This window comes from Phalacrocorax aristotelis, chromosome 4 (assembly GCF_949628215.1).
Source record: "Phalacrocorax aristotelis chromosome 4, bGulAri2.1, whole genome shotgun sequence".
Classification (NCBI taxonomy): domain Eukaryota; kingdom Metazoa; phylum Chordata; class Aves; order Suliformes; family Phalacrocoracidae; genus Phalacrocorax; species Phalacrocorax aristotelis.
The window spans coordinates 29,490,443-29,518,006 of NC_134279.1; the positions used below are offsets into that span (position 1 = coordinate 29,490,443).

At 39.5% G+C, this 27,564-nt stretch overlaps 1 protein-coding gene across 1 annotated transcript in view; it reads left to right on the forward strand.

Moving 5' to 3' along the window:
• TSPAN5 (tetraspanin 5) overlaps positions 1-27,564 on the forward strand; it is an 88,429-nt gene that overhangs the window by 46,795 nt on the left and 14,070 nt on the right. Inside the window, exon 2 of the mRNA XM_075090794.1 lies at positions 18,633-18,683. Coding sequence (XP_074946895.1) covers positions 18,633-18,683 — 51 coding nt within the window. The remainder of the gene's footprint in view (positions 1-18,632; positions 18,684-27,564) is intronic.

Consider the following 27,564-nt stretch of genomic DNA (forward strand, 5'->3'; position numbering starts at 1 on the left):
CCTTTGTGTCTGTGGGACTCGAGACCTTTAATCAGCAGATTATTGACACTACATGGCAAGCAGTCTAGTATGTCAATAAAAGTTCGTGACCTTAGGAAACACTAATAAAAGTTTCTCATTGGGGTTACTACTGCTGAAAAAGAAAAAAAAAAAAGGTTTATATATGCTTTCGCAGTTGTTTTTATTGTAAGGTCAGTGAAAGGTGAAGAAAACAGTAACTTGTAGTTCAGGCCCAAGGCTTTTAATCGGCAACTGTAGCATTGCACTGCTGCCAACATCCAATTTTGCTAAGCATGCAACAGTTTCCATACATGGTAATCTTCTTTTTGCTGATTTCATCTTCCAAAGTTGTTTCAAGTTCCTTTGACATAATAAGGATTTAAGCAGTATGAGTGTAGTTTTATGCATTTGTTTATGTAATGGTAGTGAACTCTTACCCTTCATGTACAGTATAAGCACTGCACAGAAGTTGCAGTTTAACTGCATGCATCTTTGCATGTGTAAAACTGAGTAGCTCTCACTTTGTAATGTGTTAGATGGTCTTAAAAATAGAGAATCCTCATCTATATGTCAAAACAAAATGCATTTTGCTCATCAGCCCTCTCCCAATGAAAGGCATGAGAGCATCTAAATTGAGGAAACTTCATAACCCTTCTCTAAAAACAGCCATTCCCCACCAAGCGCAGTGCTTTGGGACCAAGGTAGGTCATGATAAACAACCCAGAACTGAAAGGAGCTCCTGGACTGGCTGTGAGGTATAGTAGTTTGGGTGCAGAATACAAGTACAGGCAGCCACTGTTACTATAGCTCCTCTGGAATTTCAGCAGCAGTCTCTTGTCCTTATGCAGTTGCCATCTTCTGTGTTTCATACCACAGTGAAAATTAACACAAATGTTTGGGAACAGCAACTCTCAAACAGAAGAAGCAACAGCCTTGGTCCTGGATGCTATAACTGACCATAAAAAGAAAATAAACACAACAGAACTGACTGTGCTCCTTTTTGTGTTAAATTATCTACCTAAGATTTACAGAAGAAGAAATTAATCATAGCTTGAAGTTTATTTTTTCTCATGTTGTTTAAACTTGTTGCAAGTGCAGAGTTGCCTGTGCTACTCTTATTTTGAAGGGAAACATGTTTACAATTTATTGGACTAATCCCCAGTTGGCTGAATTTGGTAGACGGATAATATTTTAATAGTGAAAAGGATTAAAAATTAATACCAATACATAATACTTCTGAATATTGTGTAAAGCATGCTAAATGTTAGACGGGACATGGGAACATGAAATAGGCTTTATTTTTAGTTCTGTTTTCAGTTAGTCAAATATAAATCAATTAAATACTGTATTCCTTGTCTTATAGTGGTTTTCTCTTTCACATCAGTTTTACCAGAACCTTAGCTGTAACTTTATCAGAGGGCTTGTCAGAGTTAGTAATTTCAGTAATAGAATAAAGCAATGATATACAATGAACTAGATATTAAGTGTTAAGTGTTACACTTTAAGTAACTTTTCAAGAGAAATACTACGCTTGCTAGGTGTTTTTCTATGATTTTAAAAATATAGTAAAAGATTGATAGGACGAGAGGAAATGGCCTCAAGCTGTGCCAGGGGACGTTTAAGGTGGATATTAGGAAAAACTTCTTCACCGAAAGGGTTGTCAAACATTGGAACAGGCTGCCCAGGGAGGTGGTGGAGTCTCCATCCCTGGAGGTATTTAAAAGAAGGGTAGACATGGTGCTTGAGGATATATGGTTTAGTGGTGGACCTGGCAGTGATAGGTTAGTGGTTGGACTTGATGATCTTGAGGGTCTTTTCCAACCTTAATGATTCTATGATCTGATTACCATAAGCTGTTTTTTTTTCTCTATAATGATACCAATCTATTGCTCCTAATCCCCCCTTATGGAATATATATGGAATTAAAAAAAACACCCATACTATACAATTTCACTGAAGTGTGTGTCCTATTTTTTGTAATTTGATGTAAGGATGTACTGAATTCATTCAGTAATAATTCAGTGAAGAAATCTCCTTACTAATTCAGTAAATTCTTGATCCTTATTAGTTATCTTCCAAGTTGCAGCCTTCTTTTTGTGGAATGGAATTGAGCAATTGCTAGGAAATGTCAATGGAAATGAGTTTATCCCTGATCCACTTTTCAGTGACCACTCTTTGAACGAGCTGTGCGTCACACAGCACAGATAATTTGACTTGTGTAAAGACGCTGGTGACTTTGAGCTTGTATGTATGCCTCTGGCAGAATTCTTCCTCTTGTGTAAACAGAGGGAACATGAGGTTGCTCCTGTATGAACATTTTCTTGGCGCTCCTTTTTCAGTAGGGGAACCCAGTTGATGTTGGCTCTTGGGGTGAAAAAATTTTACTTCCCTAAGGGATGTTTTTCTGTGCAAAATGAATACTGGTAGTATTATTCAAAGTTTTAAAAATAGCTGTTTTTCTACAATTTGAATGGTAACAATTTATATAGTTTGGTTGTAAGGCATTCCTCAGTGCTCTTTCTTAAAGGTATGGAAAGGATCTATGAGGGGACTGTTGGTTACACTGGATCAGGTTTGATAACATGACAACGTTACTGGATTTTTATTCTTTTAATAATGAATGAAAGAAGTTTCTAATGTGCAAATTCAGGGTAAAAATCTAAAAGAGAAAATTGTGGCACAACAAAGATGCATTGTTTAAAAAAATAACATTTCTAAATCATGAGATGAGCTGTACTGCATATAAGGTCAGGAAGGCATTGATTGCTTATGCAGAGTACTAAAATGTACCATCTCAGAAAACGAAGGGCACCCAAGATACTGCTTTGGGGCTGGCAGAGGTTGTGCAGGACTTGTGGCAGATAGCGCTCGTCTTGAGCAGCAGCAGCACAGGTGCCTACACGTTGGCAATTTTACTATAGGTATGGAAAAATGGAAGCACATAATTTCTTGAGGAACAGGGCCAAGCTCAGGGTCATGCTCATTGTAGACATCACTCATTGAACACAGCTCACCTCGTCAACTTCTTAAAAATACCACTGGAAAAGATAGTACCTGTTTATTTCATTTGCAAGTTATGACAGGGTGGTATGTTAACTTTTGTTATGAATTGAGGTATCTTGCTAACAAGAACTTACCTGGATGTTTACCATGCAGCTTACCATGCTGTGTTGTACATGCTAAGAATAGCAGTAGTTTAGTGTAATTCCAAGGGGACTTCTTCAGATGGGCAACTTTCAAGTTTATTGAATGTGGGAAGAAAAATCCCAATTTGTGACTTTAACTGCAGTGTACATATTAGGAAGAACTCAGAGCTACACACTCTAAAGAAAAGAAAGGGAAAAAAGGGAAAGGGGGGAGGAGAGTCTGAGGTACAGGAAGTATTTTTTATTAGTGTCTCATTATATTTTGTCATTGAGCCAGAGAAATATTCTGATATGATAAATCTTATTCGTACAAAAGTGTACCAGACTTCTGATTTTGCATTTACTATTATTTCTCATTAACTTAGACTGTGTATCGGGGAGGAGAACTTTTCTACAAAGTTCCAAGTACATACATGCATGTGGCCAGTATATCCATATATACGCACGATAATTTTATTATCTGTATTATTGCCTTTCCTGTGTATATTGGGAGTAATGGGATGGCTGGATTACTTGGAAAGCCCTTGGTGATGGGATTTGGAAGAGTGGAATTAAGTAGAAAGTGTATGCCAGAGCTTAATCTGAGCTTTTAATTGTATTGCTTCCCTCAGTTGAGATTGACCTGTAAAGTAGCTGTCCTTTTACTTTAGTGCAAACTTCCAGTGTTTTCAGCCCTGACTTAAGGAAAGGCTGTGTGGCACTGTAGTGAAGTAGAAAAAAAAAAAAAAAACAAACAAAAAAAACCACAAAACCCACAAAAAAACACCAATCAAAAAACCAACTCCAAACCCCGTTCTTTTTAGTTTGCTCCAATGTATAGAACAAGCTATTGGGGAGCTGAGGGTCTTTGGTTTTGCTCCCACAGCTATTGCTGATCCATATGGCAGAAGTAGGAAGAGCACCAGGGTGTCTTTTTAAGTGTGTGTTACCTTGATCAGTGAAATTGTTGAGAAAGAAATTGATGCATTTAAGCATATGAGTATTTTCTTATGACTCAAACTGGATCGAATCATTTCATATTTACTGGGAGCCAAGAACTGAGGCAACCCTTGACCTAATGAAGAGAAGAGAATCTGTATACTTGCTACATCCTTTTTTCTTCAGGAAAATTGTGATCTGTAAGATGACTTAATTTTGCCAGGGGCATAACCATTTTAAAAAGTAAACTGGACTGATGCATTCCATGAGAGAATACAAAAATACAGGTAGCTATTCTCAGATGGAGAGTTGAAACTATTTCAGTTGTGGAACTGTTTGCTCGCATTTTAAAGTGACAAAGCAAAATATTTGGTAAGGCTGGTAGGTATTCTCATTAAAATTTCTAAAATGAAAATTATTTTTAAAGAGGAGATGCAGCAGGTGGCTTCAAATATAGTGGTACTATTTTTAGCATACTGATTTTGTGATACGAATTGGTGGCATCTGAATTAAGGAAAGCTTACCAGTTTCCCATTATGTTTTGGTTGTTTTTTCCCCCCACTTCTCCATTTAACTACATATACGGTAACAAATTGGTTCTCAAGTTAGGTGCTATGGACGTTAGCGATAATTATGGGGAGAATTTTCCAAAGCTTCCAGTATTTCTCAGCTACTGTTAAACTCAAAAGGGAAATCAGAGAAAACTGTTTAATATGCTTGTATATCCTGATTATTTTATGTCCTCTGCCTGGAGAACTAATGATTCCTAATTTTTTCCAATATTTTAAAAAAAGTTATTTTTTTGTTTTCAGTTCTATTTTATACCTCTTTATTGATAATAGATGCAGAGTCTTATGGGGACAGACAGTTGGCTCAGCCAGCAGCCAAAACCAGTCTCTCTTAGTCACTGGAAACATTTTGCAGTGTGGGTTTTCTCCTTCTGCTGCTTCTTTCACAGCTCCAGCCTCCACACGGCTTCATGGCTGATCAGAAGCTCTTTGTTTGTGCATATATGTGATTATGTTGGTTGAGAGTGCAGGGGCTCATTTTACAAAATGGGGCTTGTAAGTTCCTGTAGCACATCCTCAGAGATCCACATCTTGTCAGGAGTTGTGTAGGAGAGGCAAAAGTAGGAACACCGAACAAGTTGGTGATAGACTACACTGACAACGTGGAAAACTATGGGATAGATTTGTTGTCCTGTGTTGTTATATAAACATCATATATATTGACTGTAAGAGCAGGGCAGGGAAGCAACCCCCTTCCTTAATTTGGGGCATATTACTTCAACATGTACATAGTTTTTCCTTCTGCTCTGCCTGAGGCAAGAGCTGGTAGTGCTAATTACTGTATTAACTGAAGGAAAGACGGGAAGCTATTGGTGACGTCTCTTGGTCTTCACGCACACTGATCTCCTTTCTCTCTCTTTTTAATGCCCTGAGGGTGACTGCTGTAGAGTATAATTTCTTGATTTGGTGCATCAGGAGAAGAGGATCTGACGTGCCACCCTGCACTTGTTTGTTCTCTGCCCATTTGGCAGTGACAGAAACCAAGCAAAGGTCACATGAGTGCAGCCAGAATGACCCAGCGGCGCCGGGAATGCAGTTATATTACACTGGGCTCCTTTCATGCCTTCTGTGTGAATAGGGGTCAGCACTGTACCAAATGCCATGGAATTAATTTGTCATTTTTATGGAGATGGATCTAAATGGCACACACCAAGGAACCCCCCCTGAATCTGGATCACAGCGTGTTGTGCTTCCAGGGAAGTGAGAAGGGCTGACCACAGATGGTCAAATGAAGGTTTGAATTGAAAGTGTATTAGTGGTTTTGTTCAGGGCAAAGCCATTATGGGCCTGATCCTAGAAAACCCTGCACCTGCTCAGACAAGGAGCTGTTGAAGACATGTGCCCTGATAAAAAAACCTGATGCCCTAAAAAGTTAGGGGTGTCATCTTGTATGCCTCTGTTTTTGTATTTGGATTTAAGTGTATACTCACTGGGATGCCTCATATTCCTAGCATTCTTTAGGTTGAAGTAGTTAATGAACCTGCAGTTTTATGCTAAGAGGCCCGCCTGCATGCTAAGTGTTATGGGTCTGTGTACAAAAACCCTGAGAAACCAGTTTCATTGCTGAGTATTGATGGGATACAGCGGGGTCTCATACAGGGGTTGTAATATGTGCTAAGACACGTGTGGTTGGACAGTGCCAGTGTTGATGTGACATTTGAAAGAAGAGCCTGCAATCATTTAGCAGGCTAAGCCATACTAGTGGTGCTTGCCATTTTAATCTTTGTAAAGCTATGGAATGGAGGGACACTTCTAGATAGCAATTGCATTCTTTCTGAGAATGTTTTATTAAATGTCACAAAACCATATTTTGCCTTTCTGCATATTCCATCAACTTGCTAGCTCAGACTGATGCATAGAACGCCAAGGCTGTTTTCTGTTGTGTTTCCAGTGAATAGATTTTCAGTTTATAGCAGATATTTCCTTAGTCTTTAAGTATATGATACTCTGGATTGTTAAATTCCATTCCATCTGTATGTCCCATATGTTCAGTCCTCCTACTGTTCCAGTTCGTTTGTGGTCACCTTTCTTCGCTATGTGAGGGAAAGGACATGAGGTACTAGTGAAGGATTCTTGCTGATAGCTCCATAGTCATGGTGACAGTTTCTACAGTTGTGTACTGCTGAAGACCTTTTCTCTTTCTCTGCGTAGTGCAGTGTAGGACTAATTGTAGTGTTGTGTGGCGGGGAGGACCAAATTTAAAGTTTTCTTACTGTCTTCAAATGAAGAAATATCTAAAAGTATGCAAATACAATTAAGGGAAAATAATTAATCCTCTAAAAGGTTTCTTATGTCCTTGTAGTTGATGAACTACAGCACAGGTTAATGGGGAAGTTTCCCAGGCTGACGTGTTTTGAAGGGGAAGAAGACAGTAAGCAGAACATTCTGGATTTTCCTGGGCATGTTAGTTGAGATACAAATAGCTTCAGTTGTTTCAAAAAGATGTCAATAGATAAAATTATTGAGAAACAGGAAAAAGATGTTTGGTCTTCCTTGCTCAATTTTTTTTTTTTTTTGTTTGTTTGCATTTACTTCTCGAGTTTAGGATTGGCTTCCAAATATACTTGCTCTTAAATAAAAGTAGGGCTGAAAGCTGGAGAAGCTATGTTAAGAGTTTCCTTTCCAAATCATCCTCTTGGAAAGCACGCTGTTGCCAGCGTATTTGTCACAGTGGCTGGAAAGTAAAACTCTAACACTCTTGCCTTTGGGTAAAATTTAAGCAATGTTTTTCAGATAGGGAAAAACTTCAGTAATGTTTTAAAGCTAAGTTGTCTTTTCTATGTAGTGTTATGCTTGTGCTTTTGTGCTGCAAACTGTTTATTTTCTCTGCTAGCTTGGATTCAGTTGCAGTGCAGCCCGGGAGGTTGCACTTGGTTTAGCAGTTCAATGCTGCACACTTTCTCCTTTACACTTAGGCTCAAGATTTTACCCCTGCTCCACCAGGGTACCTCCTCTACATTGGTGTTTTTAGCAGGAATTATTCATCTCTGGTTAGCAGCTGAGATACACCTTCTTTGCTGTATAAATGCATCATTAGAATGAACTGTTAGGTGTAGTGTGGAGTTACTCCTTTAGAAGACAAAACCTTTTAAGCAATGTTGAGAATTTCCAGTTTTGTGCTTTTGCCTTTGTTTCTGTCACAGGTTTGTTAGAGCACACAGTACTTGATCTCCTTCTATCCTTGCCTTTAATATTGGTGATGAGAAGTCTTCTATCAGGCATGGTCAGGAGGCTTTCTGAACCACTCAGTCTGACAGAGGTCTGCTTTATTCAGTTTGTGCCCTAACACATTGCTGTTGTGTAATGTGCCCAAAGCAACACTGTTCCAATAAGATCTTGTCGGATTCTCAAAGGCAGAGCTCTTCGTAGTCGTGTTATCTTCCAGTTGCTCAAGCCAAATGTAGTGGGTTTTGCCTGCAGGGCTGGAGCTTGAGAGTCTGTGGATTGCAAAGGTCCCTTTTGAGATTCTATGTAGGGCGACTGTTCCATGGGAAACAGCTACAGTTGTTTAAATCAGTTTTACTGCTGGCACTCAATAGTAAAAACTAAGTCTTGCTTCTCTTTTATAACAATGTCCAGCTGGGCATGGTAACTTACATAGTATTCATATTTTTATGATTAAATGGCTGCTTTGTGCTGCTCATATACCTTGTGCATTAAAACCCTTCTGGGACTGAGCAGAAAATTAGAAAATATTTTCCTACATAAGGAGGAGTTGCAGTTGCTGGACCAAGTTAAAATGATGAGAGAATGTAGAAAGTAAAACCAAATTCACTTCTCTGTGTACGGTGGTTGGGGGTTTTTTTGGTAGTATTTGTTGTTTGTTTTAAATGTGGAAACCTCTTTGGAAACTGAGGTGTGACATGAAGGCTTTATTTTTAAGTTCACTCTAGTGTTTCCAATGCTTTCTTAAAAATGGCCTTGGCATTTTTAAGAATGTCCTCCTTGGCAATGGCTATCTACAAGTAAACAAGGTGGGATCTTAAAAGTAGCTGCTCTGCTTTTACAGATATGGGGGCAAATGAGATTATCTGGTTGACACATGCACTCTCCCTTCCAAGTCATCGCAATACCAGAACACAACCTTCATCCTGAAAGAGTGGTAGGCAAAGACTGACTGACTGGCTGCAAGAGTACAGCTATACGGCAGAAGGACCTTAGTGAGGCAGAATCACTCACTTTTTATAGCTTTTCTCTTAGGAAGCCATCTGTATGTTCTACAACTATATTTCCACATCCCTTAGAGAAAGTTTTTAATCCTTGTTTTCCTGGTATGTGTCAACAGGAGGGATCAGCTAATTAGTGTTTGTGTAAACCAGAGAAGTGTAACAGTAGGCAAAGCTAATGGACCGTCAGGAACTACAGCTTACAGAAATAATGTAGATCAAAGTGGCAACAAAATTGGGAATAAAAGTTTGCACTTAGCAAATGAGCATTTTATGCGGTCTAGGTGATATTGCTCATACTGTTGGTCAAGCTGAAATTATATGAGAAGAACAGGCTCTGTCATAGCAAATGGGAAATCTTACAATATGGTTGTTTCTTGAATGCATCTATTCTTAAAACAAGTTTAACACCCTCAAATGAAATTGCAGTTATAGCATTGTATGTATCTCCAGCACAAGTCCAGAAAGGTAGCAGCAGCAAAACCTCCCCAGACTGCCCTATCACATTAAGCAACTGTGATTTGAAGGGGCATCTTTACAGAAGTGAATAACATTTTGCTTACATGTTTAGTCAAGCCCCTGATGCCTCTTTTGAGAATGACAAATAGAGGTGCTTGTGATGCTGTCTAGAAACTAGACAAAGGGTCAGCAGTCTGTTTCATTTAGACAAACAGCCGTTTTATAGCTGCCTTTTTTTTCTTCCACTGCGAAACTGTGAAACTTACACCTAGGAATAAAACCTTCAGGTAAACAACATTGTTGGCCATTTGTTGTCTCTAGTTTTGTTCCGTGTCACTTTTGAAAAGAAACTGAAATCATGGTTTTGTTTGCTTTGCTCCCTGCCAAGAAGCGTCATTGCAGAAATGACAAATTGATGTCAACTCCTGCAAATTTTACTTTTATTGGAAATTAGAAGGAAATCTTGTAGCATGAAATAGCTAATAAAGCATAGGTTAATTTTAACATAAGTAAAAATTTGGCTTGGCTCTGTGAATAACCTTGTGTAGTCTACATCAGGGCCATATACAGTACCTTCCCATGCACTGCAAGTCAAAACGCAGGGCTCAATGACCTTATTGTCTGGAACAGAGTTTTTTAAAGGTCTGGTCCACAGACCTTCTGGTACCTCTGGAAGCTGCTCTAAGAGGTCCACAGAACCATTTTTTTAATACATAATCTGATTTTTTTGAGTTCTGGGCAGTTAGTGTAGGACATAGGAGATGTTGAGGATTGACAGAAGCTAAAAACACTACTGTGTTTAGAGACATTTCCCTGTATTGCAAGGACTACAAGGTGCAAAATGACAAAGAATTTTCTTCAGTATTTATGGAACATGTGTCTTGTAATCTGGCTTTGTGCATCTGGATTGCTGATAGTAATTGGGCGTGGGTATTGGAAAAGAATTTTGATATCTGTCTAATTAGCGGGGAAAAGAAATAAAGCCAAAACACATCTCTCAAAAACCAAGATATGCACAGGCATGCATGCACACAGCTGGTATGACTTTCGATGTTATGCTTTTGTTTGTGTTGACAAAGTAGCACTGGTCTCTGTATGCTCTGGGCTGTGTCTTTAAGATGAAGAGTTATTAGACTGTCAAAAAACTCTTAATAAACACACCACAGCCCCTTTTGTGCCTCCTCCTTCCCTCCATCCCCCTAATGCTTGGTGCAGCGACTATTAGAAGTTGATTTATTTTATATATGAACATATGCCATATATAAGCATATATTTGCCATTACAGAGTTTATACTTCTGAGTTGGATTTGATCTGGGGAGAAGCATGGTAGGCTGTACAGTCACACCATATGAGGGTTAGGATTTTGGATGCCTGAGCTTGGCTTCTGACACATCATTAAATTGCAGTGAATCACTTCCTACCTTTTCAAGCTATGATTTTTTCATATATGTGGTACCAGTTTCTTTGTAAATGGCTTTGAACATCTTCCTGTGGGGGACCCCTAAAAAAAGAACCAGAAACGAGCATTTGGTGAAGGTAAGAGACAATAAAGCTATTGTAGAATTTGCTGGAAAAAGTTCTGTGTGCACTTGCAGGTTGGGTGTGTTCACTGTCTGCCTGTGTTCACTCTTTCCTATGCTGTGGGTTGGCTATTTTAAAGTAGGAGAGACATTAAACCGTTTGGCCCAGGTTTGTCTGTAAAGCTGGTGGTGTTCACTTGGTGTGCCCCTCTATCCAGTCTAGTTCACTCTTCTCATGCCTCCCTCATTCTCCGCATGCGTTCGCGTCTCTGCGAAGTGAAAATAATGGATGTCTGAGTATTATAGCCCATTGAAATGGCTTGGAATGTGGCAGCTTGTGTAGCTGTGATAGACGATTTTGGGACTCCCTCTCCCTAAGCTACAAGCACAGCTAGGAGCTGAGACTTCTTTCTGAAAAGCAAATGCTGAGCATTCAGAGTATCATTCTGTGTTGACAATCCTACCTGTTTGTGTTTCCTGGCTCTGCACTCTTAGGTTCTCAGCTACTTAAATCAATTGTGTAGGCAATGTAATTGCCCATTTGTTACTAAGGAAAAAGATTAGCTCAGATCCTTTCTGCTTGCTGTATCAAATGCCTGAATTGGATGTTACTTCACTGCTTGTAGCTGAAATAAGTGAACATTTCTGTATCAGTTTCATAATGAGGATTTAATGTATGCTGTGTTTTGTGGGTTTTTTTCTGTGTGTGTGGTTTGTTTTTTTTTTTTAACCTTCTGCTTTTAATGGAACGGTAGCTTCAGAAAAAGAATACGAAGAGTCGTGGTGGGGCTGCACCTAAATAGCCTGAAGCTCAGGTAGGGTGACTGGGGACAAATGAGATCGGCACAGCGGTAGGAAGAGGAGAGTCGGAGGAGGTATTGCTGCCCTCTGGAGTAGGAAGCTGCTAGCCCTGGGCAGCAAGACAGACGTGGAAAATGACCCATTTCCAATACTGCTTCCAGATGCTTTGTTTCACCCCAGCTTGAAGCAGACCATGGTTTCTTTGCCTTCATACTTTTTCTTACTTGTAAGCAGAATGAGAAGACTTATGTCTTTGCATTGTCAAATTGGCCAAGAGACATGATTAGCATACTTATATAGGATGGGGAATTCAGATTTGGTTTTTTCCACTTCTCTTATTTTCATTTTGCACTTTGCTGCTTGTGGTTGTGTGTTAAGCCCATACTGTTTTCATACTGTTTCATGCTAAAACACCACTTACATAAATTTTGGATGGTTTTAAAAATAGAAACTGACTTCAGGCAGAGAAGCTGCAGTGGAGAGGACTGAGCCAGAGATGGAGTGGTATTGATGAAGAGAACAAGGCTGGATAGGAAAAATAGAGGCACACAGAGCACTTACTGTAATTCAGAAGTGAGAAGGCAGGGAAGAGACCCGTGGAGAATTGTGCACAGCAGAATTTTTTAGGCCTACCGCATAGTCTTTTGAGCTCAGGGAGAGCAGAAAAAGAGATGATGGTGAGACAAAGGCCAACAGAGAGTGTAAAGAAGAGTAGAAGAGATGGGATAGGATCTGTGTGAGATGAGTATGCCAAAGTGACAGTGAATGGTGGTGATGTTGCTTCAACTCTAGACTTTTTAAATGTTTCTGTGTGGTAGTGGTGGGGTATTTACCTTAAAGGTCTTTGATTTTTGTATGGCGGGAAAAAGGTACTAGTTTTAGGTTATTAGCTATGTCTCACAGAAACAAAACCTTTGAAGTCCCAAAAGCTTTTATTGAAGAATTTTACAAAGTGGCTGCTATGTGTAAGCTTTGTGTGCTTAAAAAAAAAAAATCAGCTCTAAATAAAGTGTTTTCTTTAGACAGCAGGAACTGAGTTTAGTGTCTCATTGTGAGCTTGGAAAGAGTTAAATTTATTTTATCTAGGCTTAAGAGGAGGAGTTGTTCAAAAGTTGGAGCAGGGGAAACAGGGTCTAAATCACCCTCCTTTTTCTGTTTTCCAGTATATCAATTTCTGTGGACAAGAGGAGAGGGACTTCAGTCTTTAGGGACTCTTGTTCCAAGCTGATTGGCAGTGCTTACAATTGCACCACCAGAAAGCAATAAAATAAATACATAGAGCAACAGTAACAGAAAGCAGATGTCTTGCTTTTGCAATTAAAGAACTGGAGAAGGCAATAATAAAATAATGGCAACTGACTGTGTTTGGGGGGGCAGGGGGAGGAGGGAGTGTGTGTGTGTGTATATATATCTTGCTTGCCTCTCAGACAAAACAGAAAACTCCATACTGATGAAAATGAAAGATACATTAACAGCCACAGTACCTTGCTTTGAAATTTGAAAATTGGGCTCATAAGTGCTTAATTTTTCATTAGAAAGCATCACACAGAGTCCTGCAAGATGGAGCAGACAGCTTTTCTCATTGTGTTCTCAGGTCTGTTTCTCTAGTTTGGATGATTCTATAAAATCAGTCGTGTTATTGATTCAGCTGAGCAAAATATGTGGAAACTGAGATCTTTTTTCTTCCATGTGTGTGCATTTTGTATCAGGAGAGAAAAGGTATTACTGAGACAGTCATATGTGAAATGTAGTTTAATGTTTTTTAAAAGCTGCTCATAACATGGAAATAGATTTGACGTCTTTTAGTCTATATTCAGTCTATATCTGAATGTTGCTGTGAACCAAAATGGTAATTAGTCACCTACGCAGCATCTCCGTTCACTGACTGTAGTACATGGAGTTTTCCTGCTGTTAATCTTTCAAGGCAAACAAAAAAGGGCTTTAGGGGAATGCATTCTTTGTCAGCATTAGCATAAATATGTAAATGCGTATGTATGCTTTGAGCAGTTTGCCTTTCCCATGGTCACCATGTATACTTAGCCACGTGAGAATGACATGCTGTAACAGTTTGTGTTGAATGGAAAAGCTATTGGAACTGGGACGAATAGAAGGAGGAACAGGGCAGACTTCTGGCGCGTTCCTTCTGTGTGATACTGGTCCAGGCAAAAGCTAGAGAGTTGAGAAGGATGTCCTATTTTGGTTGAAAGAATGCTGATGTATTTAAAGCACAGTCCCACATTCCTGGCATGAAGGGGAGAAGAAAACTGTGTGAAACTTCATTATAATTTCTGTTTTGGTACCCTTTCTCTGTTAGGGCTACTTAAGGAACAAAAATAACAGCAAAATCCTTTGTGCTCTGACACAGACACAAAGCTCCTTTTTGCCTTGGCTTAGAAAACAAAAAGACTGATTTGGCATAAAATACTTGAGAGAAGGCAGTGAGTATTCTGACTTTGAAATACCTCTGAGTGAGTCTGAGCACAGAGTGCTGTAGAGGAAGTACTTAGGGAAAAATTGTTCATCTGGGGTTTTAGAGTCAGTTAGGAACTTGTCAGTGCTGCTTTATATATGTACAAAGCTCAGAAGTCCTGTGCTTCCTGGTTGTATTTCAGGATGTGAAATATTACACTTCATGTTGTTCTGATCACTGCTGTGCTTGTCAGTAAAATACTGTACCTTGCATTCCCGTGCTGTGCTGGCTTCAATCACACAGAAGGAATTCTTGGTCTGTGAATAACCTACAGCATATTGCCAGGGAAGAAACATCAAATTCTCTGTAGGAATCCTGATAGTCTCCTTGCTAACACTGTGGGCAGAGTTCCTGTGGCACCTCAAAGCAAGGGCTGGTGGGAGGGGTTTTCACACTGCCTAAATACAAGGCTCAAAAAAGGAAAAGCTCTTGTGAGGAAGCTCTGGTTCTGAACTCTGACGATTTTGACGTGCTTCTGCTGGTGAGTTTGTATTGTCGTAGTGAAGGTGAAATTAGGTGGCTGTGCTATAGTTCCTTCTCACACAAGTCTTTAATGGACATACACTGTTTTATGCATGTGGCACATTAACCAACCTTTTACTGCTTGGCCTGTGGCTGTTGTACTTCTGGTTGAAAACTGGTGTGAAGTTATTAAAGAATGTCAGCTGAGATGAAAAATTCTTTATGTGAAGTAATGTCTGATCACTTTAGTTTTGCTAGTATTTGCATTAGTATTTACCCCAGCACCTTTTAAATTAAATGCTGTGCTGTATGACGCTGTAGCTCTAGCAACAAAGAATCATTTTCCTCCATGCAGGCGAGACTGGGAATAAGATACATGTAGCCTGGAACATTTACCAATCCACTTCTGAAGACTGCATGTGAACTTTACAAGTAGGGCACCAGGACAAGTACTGCTACACATTCTACTCTTAAATACCTATAATTTTTTATAGAAGAGAAATTTGAACACATTTGTTTGATGTTTGTGACTAGAAAATCTATGGCTGAGAAAGTAGTGCTGCACAAGTTTGGTTTTTTTTGTAAGGCTGTAATACTCCAGAGGAACATTTTTATGTTCTCCTGCAAATTATTGTTTAAAAAAAAAATATCAAGATTTTATAAGCTCTGCCCCAGATCTGGTGACCATTTGTAATCAGGCTAAATGGTCTTACTAGACTTCCATGGAGAATTGAGACTTTTTGTCTGTAGAGTGTTTGGTAGATAATGAGGCAAACTTCCACCTTTTTAGTCACTGGAATAATTTAATGGATGTAAATGAAATTCTCCAGACTTAACTGAGATTGTGTATGCCACCCCACCCTCTCCCCACATGCTTCAGATGTGAAGAGGTTTTTTTTCTGGTTACAAACAAGCAGAACAAGGCTGTCTTGAAGGCATCTGCAGAAGGGCTGCAAGATAATCAGGGTATGTGTCCTGTTTTACTTCTGGTTCTAACAGCAAAAATACAGAAGGATTTTTGCGAAGCACTTTCAACATTTTTTTAAGCTATGCAGGATATTCTTTCCTAATTGTCAAGAAAATCCGGAGTTAATCCTGGTGAGTCTCCCTGTGAACATCTGTCTTCTGCCAGTGGGGATTACTGAGAGCATTCCTGTGTGCTTCATCCCCATACCAGGCTGTGCTTGTGCAAGGGTGGGCCTTTCTAGGGCATGTCTGTAGGGGGTTAGGTTGGTGGTCTGCTAGCTCATCGTTTTGTCTCAAGTAATGAAAGTAGAGTTTGTCCAAGGAAAGAGGCACGTAAGCAACAAAGCATGCATACAGTGATCTTTTCCTGATGATATCTCCTGATGAGCAGCAGTGTAAAAACTTCCTGAGCCAGAAGCTGTATCAAAAATCACTTTTCGATAGCTGTGGATCCTTCATTAATTTATCTAACCCTTTTTTCTGAATGCTGTCAAGCTTTTGATTTCCACAGCATCCTGAGATAAAGAGTTTGTGATTCCATCCTGAACCTTTCTCCTAATGGATCTTGTCCACTGTTCCCGGTCAATCAGCTGCTCAAAAGGCAACTGGACAGAGATTTCCATTTTGGCATATGGAGAGGACTGAGCAGCATGTAATTCTTTGATCCTCTTGAAACTGAGTTCTCAGACTTTTCCTGGTTTTTCTTGATAGGCTGGCCAGAAGCTTGACAATCTCAGTTTCTAGGTGCTTCAGCTTAGTATAGTGCAGTCTCATTGCCCAACCTGTAAATTGAGATGAGCTTGGCCTGGCTTGAGACCCACACAGTCTACTCTAAGCTACCTTCTGCAATCCATGAGGTAATTTTACCCTTAAGTCTCAACTTCTGGTGAAGGATCAGGATCCTTGACTGGATTAAATTTAATAAAGCTAGTGAATGTCATCCAGGCTTGCAGCTGATGTGTATGCTATTAAGTTACATTCGTATGCACTGATCAAATTCTTTCATTCTAGTTTTCCATGCTTATTCTGTTCAAAACCGTATTTTGCTATTTGCAGAATGTAATGTTTTGTACTTCTCTACAAATAACAATTTGCCCCTTCCAAATGCAGCTTATGGATTTTTATAGTGTGTGTGTATATATATATAGATCGATTGATTTTCCTTCACTCCTGTTCCTTCAATCTTCGTGCCTTTGGCCGCATAAGAAAGAAGGAAAGGAGCCTGTTACTGCAAAAAAAAAAAAAACTTAACTGCTTTTGTCTGAAAGTGATTTGGAAACTTGTACCACTTTATCTCAAGTTTCAAATAATCACTGCAGTCAGGAGGGTTGCACAGTCTTCTGGCAAACTTTATAACCATAGAAAAAGAGCAGTCTCGATACAGGTAAGATGACCTTTTTTGGCTCATGTGGTGGCTCACAGGAGGCTGTACTGACATTCTCAAATCCATCTCTTGTACTTTATAGAAAATTAAGGCTGCTGAAATAACACTTTCTTGACCAGCAGTTCTGTTTATCCATCTAGGAAAAACTTCCATTTATCTTGTATTAAAATACAGTCAAGCCTGCAACAATTCCCTTTGAAGAATACTGGCTTGTAGTATTGGTTAAATTTAGTCATGACTCCTCAAGTCAAAAAGGGGAGTTTAATTCCTAGTTAGTATAGGTGGGCTTCTGGGTGAGCTGGCTGGATGTATCATGCATGGTCCTTTGGTCATCTGGCAAAGCACACATGGAGGAGAATGTCAGAGAGATGCAAGGGGTGTTAGGGAACTTCAGGTTATCGCAGTGAGCATATTCCACTTGATACTGAGTTATGCTTTACAGAGATTCTTGTAGTATAAAGCTAAAATTGCCACTTAAAAAAAAAAGTGCCATAAGGAAGATGGAATCTTGCTTTGAAGCTGTTGAAATAATTTCTGGGAAAGCTTTTTAAGTTGATATTCCTGCTTCCTCCCACTTTTCAACAGAAAAACACTTTTGTCCTGTTTTGCAAAGGAAAAATCATTAGAACACTTAACTGTTTATGCAAATATCAAGAGCAGGCATACTATGTGCCAGACTAAATCTGTACACTGCAGTGTGGAGAAATCACAAAGAAAACCAGAGTTTGATGTTTGAGCAACATTCCATTATATGCCCCGAAACTAGAGTGAATATAGTTTTCTTTTTAGCCCGCACTTAGGTTTTAAAAACCAGAGACGTAACTTGGACAGATGGACTTTTAGATATGTACTGGGACACCTGCTATATGTTTTCTAAGTATTCTACATGATTGGTGCTGTATCATGCCAAATACTCAGTGTTGATTTTGGGAGACGGAGTGCTTATTCTGCCTGTTCTGCTTGTTTCACTGATCCTTAGTGTGGGTTTTGTATGGAAACCCTGTAGTATTTGGAGGGAAACAATGCACTCTAAAATATACAGTGGAATGAAGAATACAGGCATATAACAAAACCATAGGTGCTATTCCCTTTTCCATCACGGGGGAGTGATACTGCCTTTTGTTTGGTGCTTTTGAGTCCCTTGAGGAGAAAGGGACTGTAACTTCCTTTATGAAAAACAGAAACGTTCAATATTAGAAAGATTATAAAATGTTGGCTTCAGGGGTTTAAAACCTTTTAGACCAATATTACTTCTATTTTTTTCCTCAGAAATAATGAGTTATATTTAAACAACTTTCTGTGTTTCTGTGGACAACGTGGCTAAAACTGGTAGTACATGTGTATTCAGTACTTTTCTTTTAATCAGTTTCTCTCACTGGGAGAGAGCTGCAAGAACAGTTGTTTCGTGCAGGTGGTGGTAATACAACACTAAAATAATGTGTTGCTTGACTGTGGAGTTTGCTTTAAGTGTGACAAAACAAGAAAGAATCCTACTTCCTTGATGCTGAGAAAGTGACATTTATTGCACCTACTGTTCCTATGTGGAACATCCCTGAATGAGCTGTGCAGGTTTTAAATTCTTCCAGTTACAATGGTTGAGTTGTAAAATAAATGACGACATCTGTATATTAAAACTCTTGGTAAGCCCCCACAGCCCTGATAAAATTGATAATCCAACAGAAAGAATGAGTCAATATGTATATTTTTTTAAAAAAATAATAATCCATAAATTTATAGTTCCTGCTCTGATTTTTTTTTTTTCCCCTTTAGTTCCTTGGCATAGCATTTCTTGGGATTGGATTGTGGGCATGGAATGAAAAGGTAAGTTGAATATAGCACCAAATTCCATGTTTTTCCTTTCTCTCTCTCTTTTTCTGATGTAATATTAGAATAGTAGTATGCTGCATATTTTGTGTCCACACACAGTTTTTACTGAAACAAAATCAAGCTTCTGTGTCAAATAAAACCTTGGCTCAGCTCACCTAGAGGAAGATCCTTGGCGTCTTTCCCAATAATGCTTTGGCAAGAAATCATGGCTGACTCTTTCACATAAAATAACCATTTCAATCCATGCATGCTCGAACTGCAGCTCACACACTGAAACACTCTACTGAAGGCAGTATTGGCAGTGTGTCTCTGCTGCATGTGTCCCCAGGAATTGAGAGGGAGCCTACATGTCTCAGAGGGCAGCTCCCTGAAAATAAACTTCCTTGGCTTTTGCCTTAACATAGCATGTTAAATGCTGTTCCTCTTAGACCAAAAAAAAAAAAAAAAAAAAAAACCAAACCAAAAACACACCACACACACACACACACAAAAAGCCCCACCACAAACCGAAACACGAACAAAAATGAACTCCAAAACCCAAGCCAAACCTGAGACAGAATACCTGTTGGTTTTTCTTGTGTGAATAAAACTGTCCACTGGAACACTCTCTCTTGCAAGACTGTAAAATCAACTTGGAAATGGGAAGAAAGAGTGTCAGGGAAAGAGAACCTTTGTGAACCAGAGCTTAATTTTTAGTTTGCTTGCTGCAGAAGTTAGGAAGAAGATAAAATATCAAGACATAATATATGAAACAAATCAGTATGTATTGGGTTACTGGATGAAAAGTTTGCCTTGCTAAAAGAAAACAGCTAAAATTAAAGCCAGGGTTTCCTTTTCTTCTTTGTTTAAAAGATTGAAAATAATAAAACCTAGCTGATAACCATCATGCTATGATATTCAGCGACATAATGGTTTTTTTTCCTCTTTTAATGGAAAACATTGAGTAAGTTACAAATCGATGTTCACTTAAGGTGCTTGCAGCAGAACGCATAACACGTTGGAAGCACTGGAGTTTTCCCACTTAAAAATGCAGGACAAATTTTGCTGGTTCAGAAGTGAGTTGTTAACCTAAATTCTAATTGCTCTGTGCATGTGCCTTGGATGTAGATAATCACAAGTAGTAATGAGATATTATTGACTCACACTGTATGCAGCTATATATATATATATATGTATATTTACATGCCATATGATAATCATGTTGGATGGCTTGAATAAGCTTGGAAAGAAGTGCTATGACTTTTCAAAATTTCATTCAGCAAAGATGTAAAAACATGTTATCTAACACTCTGAGCGTACTCACAGAGCTTATACCTATGTCTAAGCCCCAGAGAAGAACTTCATTTTTGGAGTGTCTTTCAACAAGAGATTTTAACATTTTTGTATCATTTCAGTAGGTAACACGAATAATTCCTCTTTAGAATGAATGAGCAGGTAAAGGGAAAACAGCTACAGTCTAGTATTTGACATGTAAAATATATCAGTCCTACAGCTAGAGGGTGTTGTGGCAAAAAAAAAAAAAAGGTAAAAAAAGTTTGTTAAATTTCACATATTTCCTATATGGGAAAGCACCCTGTCCCATTCCATCCCGTGTGTCGTCCTCCCCCCCGGAAAATGCATTCAATTCATAATTGCCAATAGCCAGCAGCCAAAAGTCATGTTTTTACTTGAGATTTGGACATCTGTTATCAAGTCATCTTAAACTATTTCTAATCAGATCCTGAAAGTGGGAGAAAATGCCATGTTGTTTTTAAGACAAGCAAATAACACCATGTACAAGAGTTTAATATGCATTAGGTCAGACTCCGTATATAATAGGTTTTTCTATAGAAATTTAGGTACTGTTTATTGTCTTAAAACACAGGTCTTTCCTTGAAAATAAGCATCTCTCCCCAGCTTCTCTAACTGTTGCGTCCTGCTGTGCTTGGTGTGGACTATTTCAGTTCATGGTTGTATCAAACAAAACATAGCATAGGTATAGCTGTTCTGCAGAGCTCTTTATCACAGACTTGATTTTTTGTAGCGGGAATTATGGAAAAATGGAGTTGTGTCAATCCAATTTGAGACTTTTCTTTCACTCAGCTCTCTAGAGGACAGGTAGTGGTCAGAAGCTGCAGTCAGCAAAATCAATTTCCAGATACTCATTGGCCCCATGCAACTTCATGGGGGGTGGATGAGTTACATCCCAGACAGTTGTTCTTGCTGCAGCTGGGGAGTTGGAGGCAAAGGCCAAGTAGATGAAGCCTAAGTCTTGAGAGATCTGTAACTTAACTGAAAAACACTTCTCTAGCTAGGCTGCTGCTTGCCTGAGACTAGCCTGGATGTATTCCCTAAGTGCTATGGGCTGTTCTAATGGTACACCATAAGACAGCAAAGCACCTTTGCAGAGAATGACCTGGGGGTCCTGGTGTACCCCAACTTGAACATAAGCCAGCACTGTGCCCTTGTGACAAAGAAGGCTAATGGTGCCCTGAGCTGTAATAGGAGTGTTGCCAGCATGTTGAGGGAGGGGATTCTTCCCCTCTACTCAGGACTGGTGAGGCCATACCTGGGCCAGTTCTGGGTTCACCAATATGAGACACACACTGACATACTGGAGAGACCAGCAAAGGACTGCCTAGATGATTGAGGGACTGGAGCATCTCTCCTACAAGGAAGGGCTAGGACTGTACAGCCTGGAGAAGAGCAGGCTTGGGTGAATCTTAATCTATACAGGTACCTAAACGGAGAGTGCAAAGAGGACGGAGCCAGGCTTGTTTTCAGTGGTGCCCAGTGACAGAGGCAATGGGTGCAAACCAAAACATGGCAAGTTCCCTGAAACACATTTATATGTATATACACACTTTTTTTTTACTGAGAGGACTATTAAGCACTGGCATGGTTTGCCCAGAGATGATGTGGAGTCTCCCTCTTTGGAGATATGCAAAAGCAGTCTGGTCATGGTCCTAGGCAGCCAGGTGTAGGTGACCAGATGACCTCCAGGGGTCCCTTCCAACCTCAGCTAATCTGTGAAGACTGCTGCTGTCCCATGAACTAAGTCTTTATCAAAGTTGAGCTTGGTGCTACTACTGTATAATGTGTAAACATAAATTTGTAATGGTTTTTTTTTTTCAGGATTGGGTCTTCAGAAGGACTCCTCTACTGTAAACTGATTTGGTGGGGGGAGGATTTTGATTTACTTCTATCTTGAATTGTGTGGCTTTATATCCAGCTGTGTTGATTTATAACCTGGCCATCAACTTGTATATGCTTTTGCTGCTTCACAGAATCTTTTTAAGATAAAAAGATAGTGTGCCAGGCCACATTAAAAATGCAGGATATAAAGAAATAATCCACATTTTACAGGACTCCTGTTTGCTGTTGGCTAAAAACAGTTTGGGATAGATTTGTGGGATTAGTGGCTAGTTTCTCTTTTTTGCTAAGTTGGCTTGAATTCTCCCCTTCAAACTTTGTAAAGAAGAAAAGCACACTATAGAGTCTTGTGACCTTCCTTACAGCCTTTGCAGGGAGGCAAAAGAGCTCATTTGTCAAATAGGCAATAGAATTGGCTTGACAGCCAGTCAGCCAGCCCTAAACAAAAACTGGGCAATTAGCATTCTGAGTCATGAACCTGAAAGAGAGCTGGGTGGTGGGGTGGGGGCGGTAAACTCAGGGGATGAATAAAGCTATCTATACATGGATGCACTATATAGTTTACAATCTGTCAGTGTTTTCAGGCATGCTAGGCTTGGGATTGCACCATAAAAAAGTTCACCCATGGCAGCTAATTTCCACCCCACACCCTGTACCAGTGACATGAACTTTGTTAACATATAGAATCTGTACTGAGTCCAAGCATCATATAGTACCGTTGCTCAGCAGCAAGGGAAAAATGTTTATATTTCACTGGCTTTTTTAACCACTTCAAGTAATTTCTTCTGTTGACTTTTAAAAAATAGACTCCTACAAAATGTCTATTTACCTCCTTGGTTGTGTATATTAGATAATGTGGTCTTATTGGGAATTGGGTTTGTTCATGGTATGATGCCAGTAAGTACTTGGGAAAATAAGCTTCCTGGTTCCCTCACTACTTGCAGAAGACTTACATTCAAGAGTAGTGAGTCTAAGTGATGAATTGCTATTATGTCTCCTGAGACCTTATCAGACTGACCATGGAGAGAGAGTTTTTAGAAAGAAAGCACTGTGGTTTTGGGGTATACTTTAAGTAGGAGGTAGCAAAGGTAGAGATACTAAAGTGGGGGGAAAAAAATCTGCAGACCCTTGCAAAATTTGTCAGCTAGACTTAGTTCATGTATAATGTTGACTGAAACAAAGAGGGAGAAGTGGAAGAGGTTGATTAAGTGCGTAAGTTTTGTTTCTAAGCTTTTCTTGTTAAATCAGTGTAACTAGAAGGTGCTTCAGCTCAGAAGTCAAGTTGTACGTAGTCTGGAGTATCAGTATAGTACCTCTGTGGGCCAGCATAGTATTCTTATTGAGCAAGACCACTAAAACTGGATCTCAAGTTTTAAGCTGAACCTTTGACACGTCAATATAAAGTGATTTATATTGCTTTGGTTGTTCTGGGACAGGCTAAAATCCCTACACAGAAAGTCACAATTTGCCAGGCCAAGTGTGTCTCTCCTTGGCCTGAAATGAAAACTGTGGTTGTTTTCAGGAAAAAAATCTCACTTCTTTTATTGTCCCAGTGAGTGGCAGCCATCAAGAGGGAGTGATACGCTAGTCACTCCGTAATTGTTGTGCTTACATGTCTATTGCATGGTCCTTTGAAAAACAATTGCCGACAAGAAAACTGTGCACATATCCTGTTTGTCCTTATGGGCTGAAGGATACCCAAAACATATATCTTGCTTCTAAGCCAGGACTGTGTGGATTTTACAGGACTGGGGAGGAGAGAGGGGGATACTAATATTTGCTCTTACATTTAATTTAAATTTCAGTACATAAAGATGCATTATCTGAACAGGCTCTTAAATAATTTTACTAGTGTTCCAACACCTTGCAACCATTAATCCTGAAAAATGTAAAAATCTGTATCTTGCATGTATTTATGCCAGTTATTCACCTATTGAACTCTGCTTTGTCATGACAAGAAAGCTAGACTAGTTCTCCTTCTAGACACTTGAAAAATTAAGTTCTGCTGCTATTGTTGTTTGCTGTGCGAAATGCAAAAGCAACAAAAATCAAGGAAATATTATTTGTAAACATCCCCCACCTAGTTTCTTGCTTGCAGAGACAAAATTCTGGAGTGGAATTAATTCAGCATGTTTCAATGACTATTGTTCTGTTCCCTTTGCTCATTCAGATGCACAGCGTGGAGAAACTGCATGGATTTTATGACTAACAAAGGAGAGACATTTTTCCATTTTAAAATCATACATTTGGAAATCCTTTTATTTCCCATCACCCCCATGCGTTCCTGTTGCCAGTGCTTCTAAGTCCTGCAGATGAGCTTGTGGAAAGGCTAATCCTCTGCAAAGAAGAAATCATAGAATCATTTAGGTTAGAAAAGGCCGTTAAGATCATCAAGTCCAAACATTAACCTATCACTGCCAAGTCCACCACTAAACCATGTCCTTAAGCACCACATCTACATGTCTGTTAAATATCTCCAGGAATGGTGACTCAACCATTTCCCTGGGCTTGACATCTTTTTCTGACCATCTGCTTTTTTCGTCCCCCAAGTAACAAGATTCTCCAACAGAGAAGGCTTTTTCCCATCTTGGAGGAAATGGAAGAAAATTAGCTGACTTCTCCTATCTTACTGGTGTTGGTTTCTTCTTTTCACTTTTTAATAGCCCTCTGGGGTGTTGTTTGTTGTGGGGACTCGTGTGTTGAGTCCTGTTTTACATGCACTCCTGTGGGTGAAATTCCATATACTTCCACAGCATATCACCTCTTTGATCCTTAGGATGATAAGTCTCCTAAGTTGTCTCTGACTCAAGATGCCTTGAATTTTTATTACTGGGTCATCTTTTCAAAATTTTTGCTGCCTTGAGTATTTTCGCTTGGAGCCGTTCTTTCTTGCCCTGCAGTGTGTTACTGTGCCTGTGAAATCTGGAAACTAGCACAAATTGTCCTGACGATCTTAAATAGAACAAGGTGGAGGACAGGTGAGGGGTGCACCCTTATTGCTTTTCTAAGTGATTGTTGCTTTCTCATTCTTTATTGATGGGATAAAGGCAAATAATTGTGCAGCTATAATATCAGGAGGGGCCTTCTCGAGTTATTGTGTTCAAGACCAGCATTTTTCCTTTGCCTTGTTCTCTCTTGAGCTATGCATAAGATCTAGCTTGTAGAGCGGAAAGCTGTGGCCATGGGAAAAAGCCAGCATGACAACAGAGGATCTGTCACTGGATTCAGGTATCTCTCATAGACTATTTTTTCTGCCTGTGCTCACATACCGTAAGGAGAAGATTCCAGTTTTGCAGTAGCTTCTGGCAGGCCTGGCTTGTTTGTCTCATGTTTCTTGGTTTGGCATAAGGCACCACCAATGCCTCTTCCCCCCCACCCTTTTGTTGGAGAAAAGAGCAGTTCCTACTGTTTCACTTGTCTTCCTCTCCTGAATTGGGAGTGGGGTGGGAACATGGGGTCAGTCTTTCCTGTTCCATGCCTGCATCATTGTATCCTAGTGATTGAGCTGAAGTACATCTCACAAATAAAGGAACTTTTTTCATAACTTCATCATTATTGATTTTAGTTCAGTTATGGGTGCTGCTTTTGTTGCTTCACTACCCCAAAGAAATTTTGACTTGTGGAGGATTAAAAGGTTTAATAACCCAGGCACTGTAACAAAGAGCAGCCAATTGAGAGTGTGGTAACAGAGCAAACAGATGAGCTGGAGATCAGCCAGGGAGCATGTCCTACTGGCTCTCCTTGTGGGACTACAGCAAAGCCCTGGACAGACGCCACTGTGAAAAGTATTAGAGTATGTAGCTTTACACAAACAAAGTGTTTACTGCCAAATAAAGATAACACACATGCCTAAACTACCAAGAAAGTGATGTGTGTGTACCCCAGAAAAATAACTGTACTTCCAAAATAAGAATGTGTGTTTAGGAAAAAAATTATTTCCTCCTTTCAGATGCTAAAGTATCAGTGGTACTTGCAACTATTTAGCAGTAAAGGTTGGAGCGGACTACTGCAGTAGTGTTGCTGAGAAAAATATTTTGCATTGTAGAAAGTATGACTTTAAAAGATTTACAGGTGGTTTGTTTAGGTCTTATGTTGATGAAAGACATCAGTTGACAAACAATCACTGTATATTCTATGACTGAGTGATCAGCCTGAGGATTCAGAGCATGTCACTGGAGGATGCAGTGTTAGAATATGAGATTCCTGATACTCTGCTCAAGCACCTCTGGAAACGTTCCCTTCTGCTTTTGGCTAAAGATGGGATGAAGACTGAATTGGTCACTACCAGGTGTTTGCACATCTCTGCCAAACTTTCCCAGAAGTAGCCATTACAACTGAAAAATACTGAATACTGTGGTAGTAGGCATTATAGAAACCTGTGGTGGATAGGAAAAGTATGTGTCTATAGGACTACATTTAGTTGTTCTTAACAGATAATATTTCCCCGTCATTGCCCTGCTGCTTGAAATAAAATATGCTTTTCTTTAAAGTATTGCACCACTGTCTCTTCAGAGAGCTTATTTGTAAATGTCCAGGAAGAAACAAGACCGGAAAACTCTATTTCATCAGTAAGCAGCAGTCTTTGGTCGGACTACCTCTGTGCATCTCTAGCTGTAACCACAGAGCATTGTCTGTTTGTCATTCCTGCTGCTAGGCATTGTTTTATTGCTAAAGCCTCTCTGAAGACTGTATATCCTGAGATGTCTCTCCAGAATACTGATAACTTGGGATTCATATGCAGAGATCACACAGAGTACAAATGAGAATTACACAGTATGTGCTTTGCACTGTTGGGATGTATTATTTGGGGTTTATCCAAGCTAGGCTTGTGATTGCCATATGTGGACGAGCAGAAGATTCATATAAAGGTGCTTTCCAGGGACAGCAAACAATGGCAAATAAAGCTTGTGGTGGTCTATTTCAGTACATGTCAGATCATAGCTACCTTGAGCATTTGGAGCCTGGAGGGAGACCAGAGATTAGATGAGTGACTTTTGCTGGGGTAAGTGTTCATTTCAGCCTGGCTTGTACTGTCTCATCACTAGTTAGTTAGAAAAAGGGATGTGCCAACTGGTCTGCTTTGATAGCCATACCAGCTCTGAGCAGCATTGTGTTATATGTGCCTTACGTCTATTTTTGACTTTTTAATGAATGACAATGAGACTAGTACTATATGTAATGTAGGAGGAAAGTGATGAGTGTTTTTTTTAAAAATTGTTTCATCCCTTTCTGTCAGGCAATAGTCTTCTGTAGCAGGAGGGGGAGGAATCCAGTTTGAGAAAGTCATTCATGCTGTTGGTTTATTGTTTGTACTTTAGGATTGGGTTGTAGTCAGGTTTTTCCTTTGCTTTTAGCATGCTGGCCTTTTCCAAGGCTCCTTGCTGTGTGTATTGGAGAAATTCATGTGCATATTTTATCCAGTCTATTGCTGTCTGCTGAATTAAAAATCTTCGAGTACTGTCTTCATTTACTACTTGCTCAGTGTCGGTTTTGCTTGGGAAAATATGGAAGTGCTTGTAGACTATGTCTAGTGTGGTATTAGAGATACTGATTACATGACTATTTATATGTTCTGGGTGGTCCTAACTGAGTATATTTAAACGAAAAAAAAATCACGGGACTAAAGCTACAGTTATGAACAGTCATCTGTTTGTTAACAATGTTACTAACAGCTTTTGGAAATGAGGTTGTGATAACTTCCTTCAAAACTACTGCTGTTTTTGGACTATTTCAAAGAAGCAAA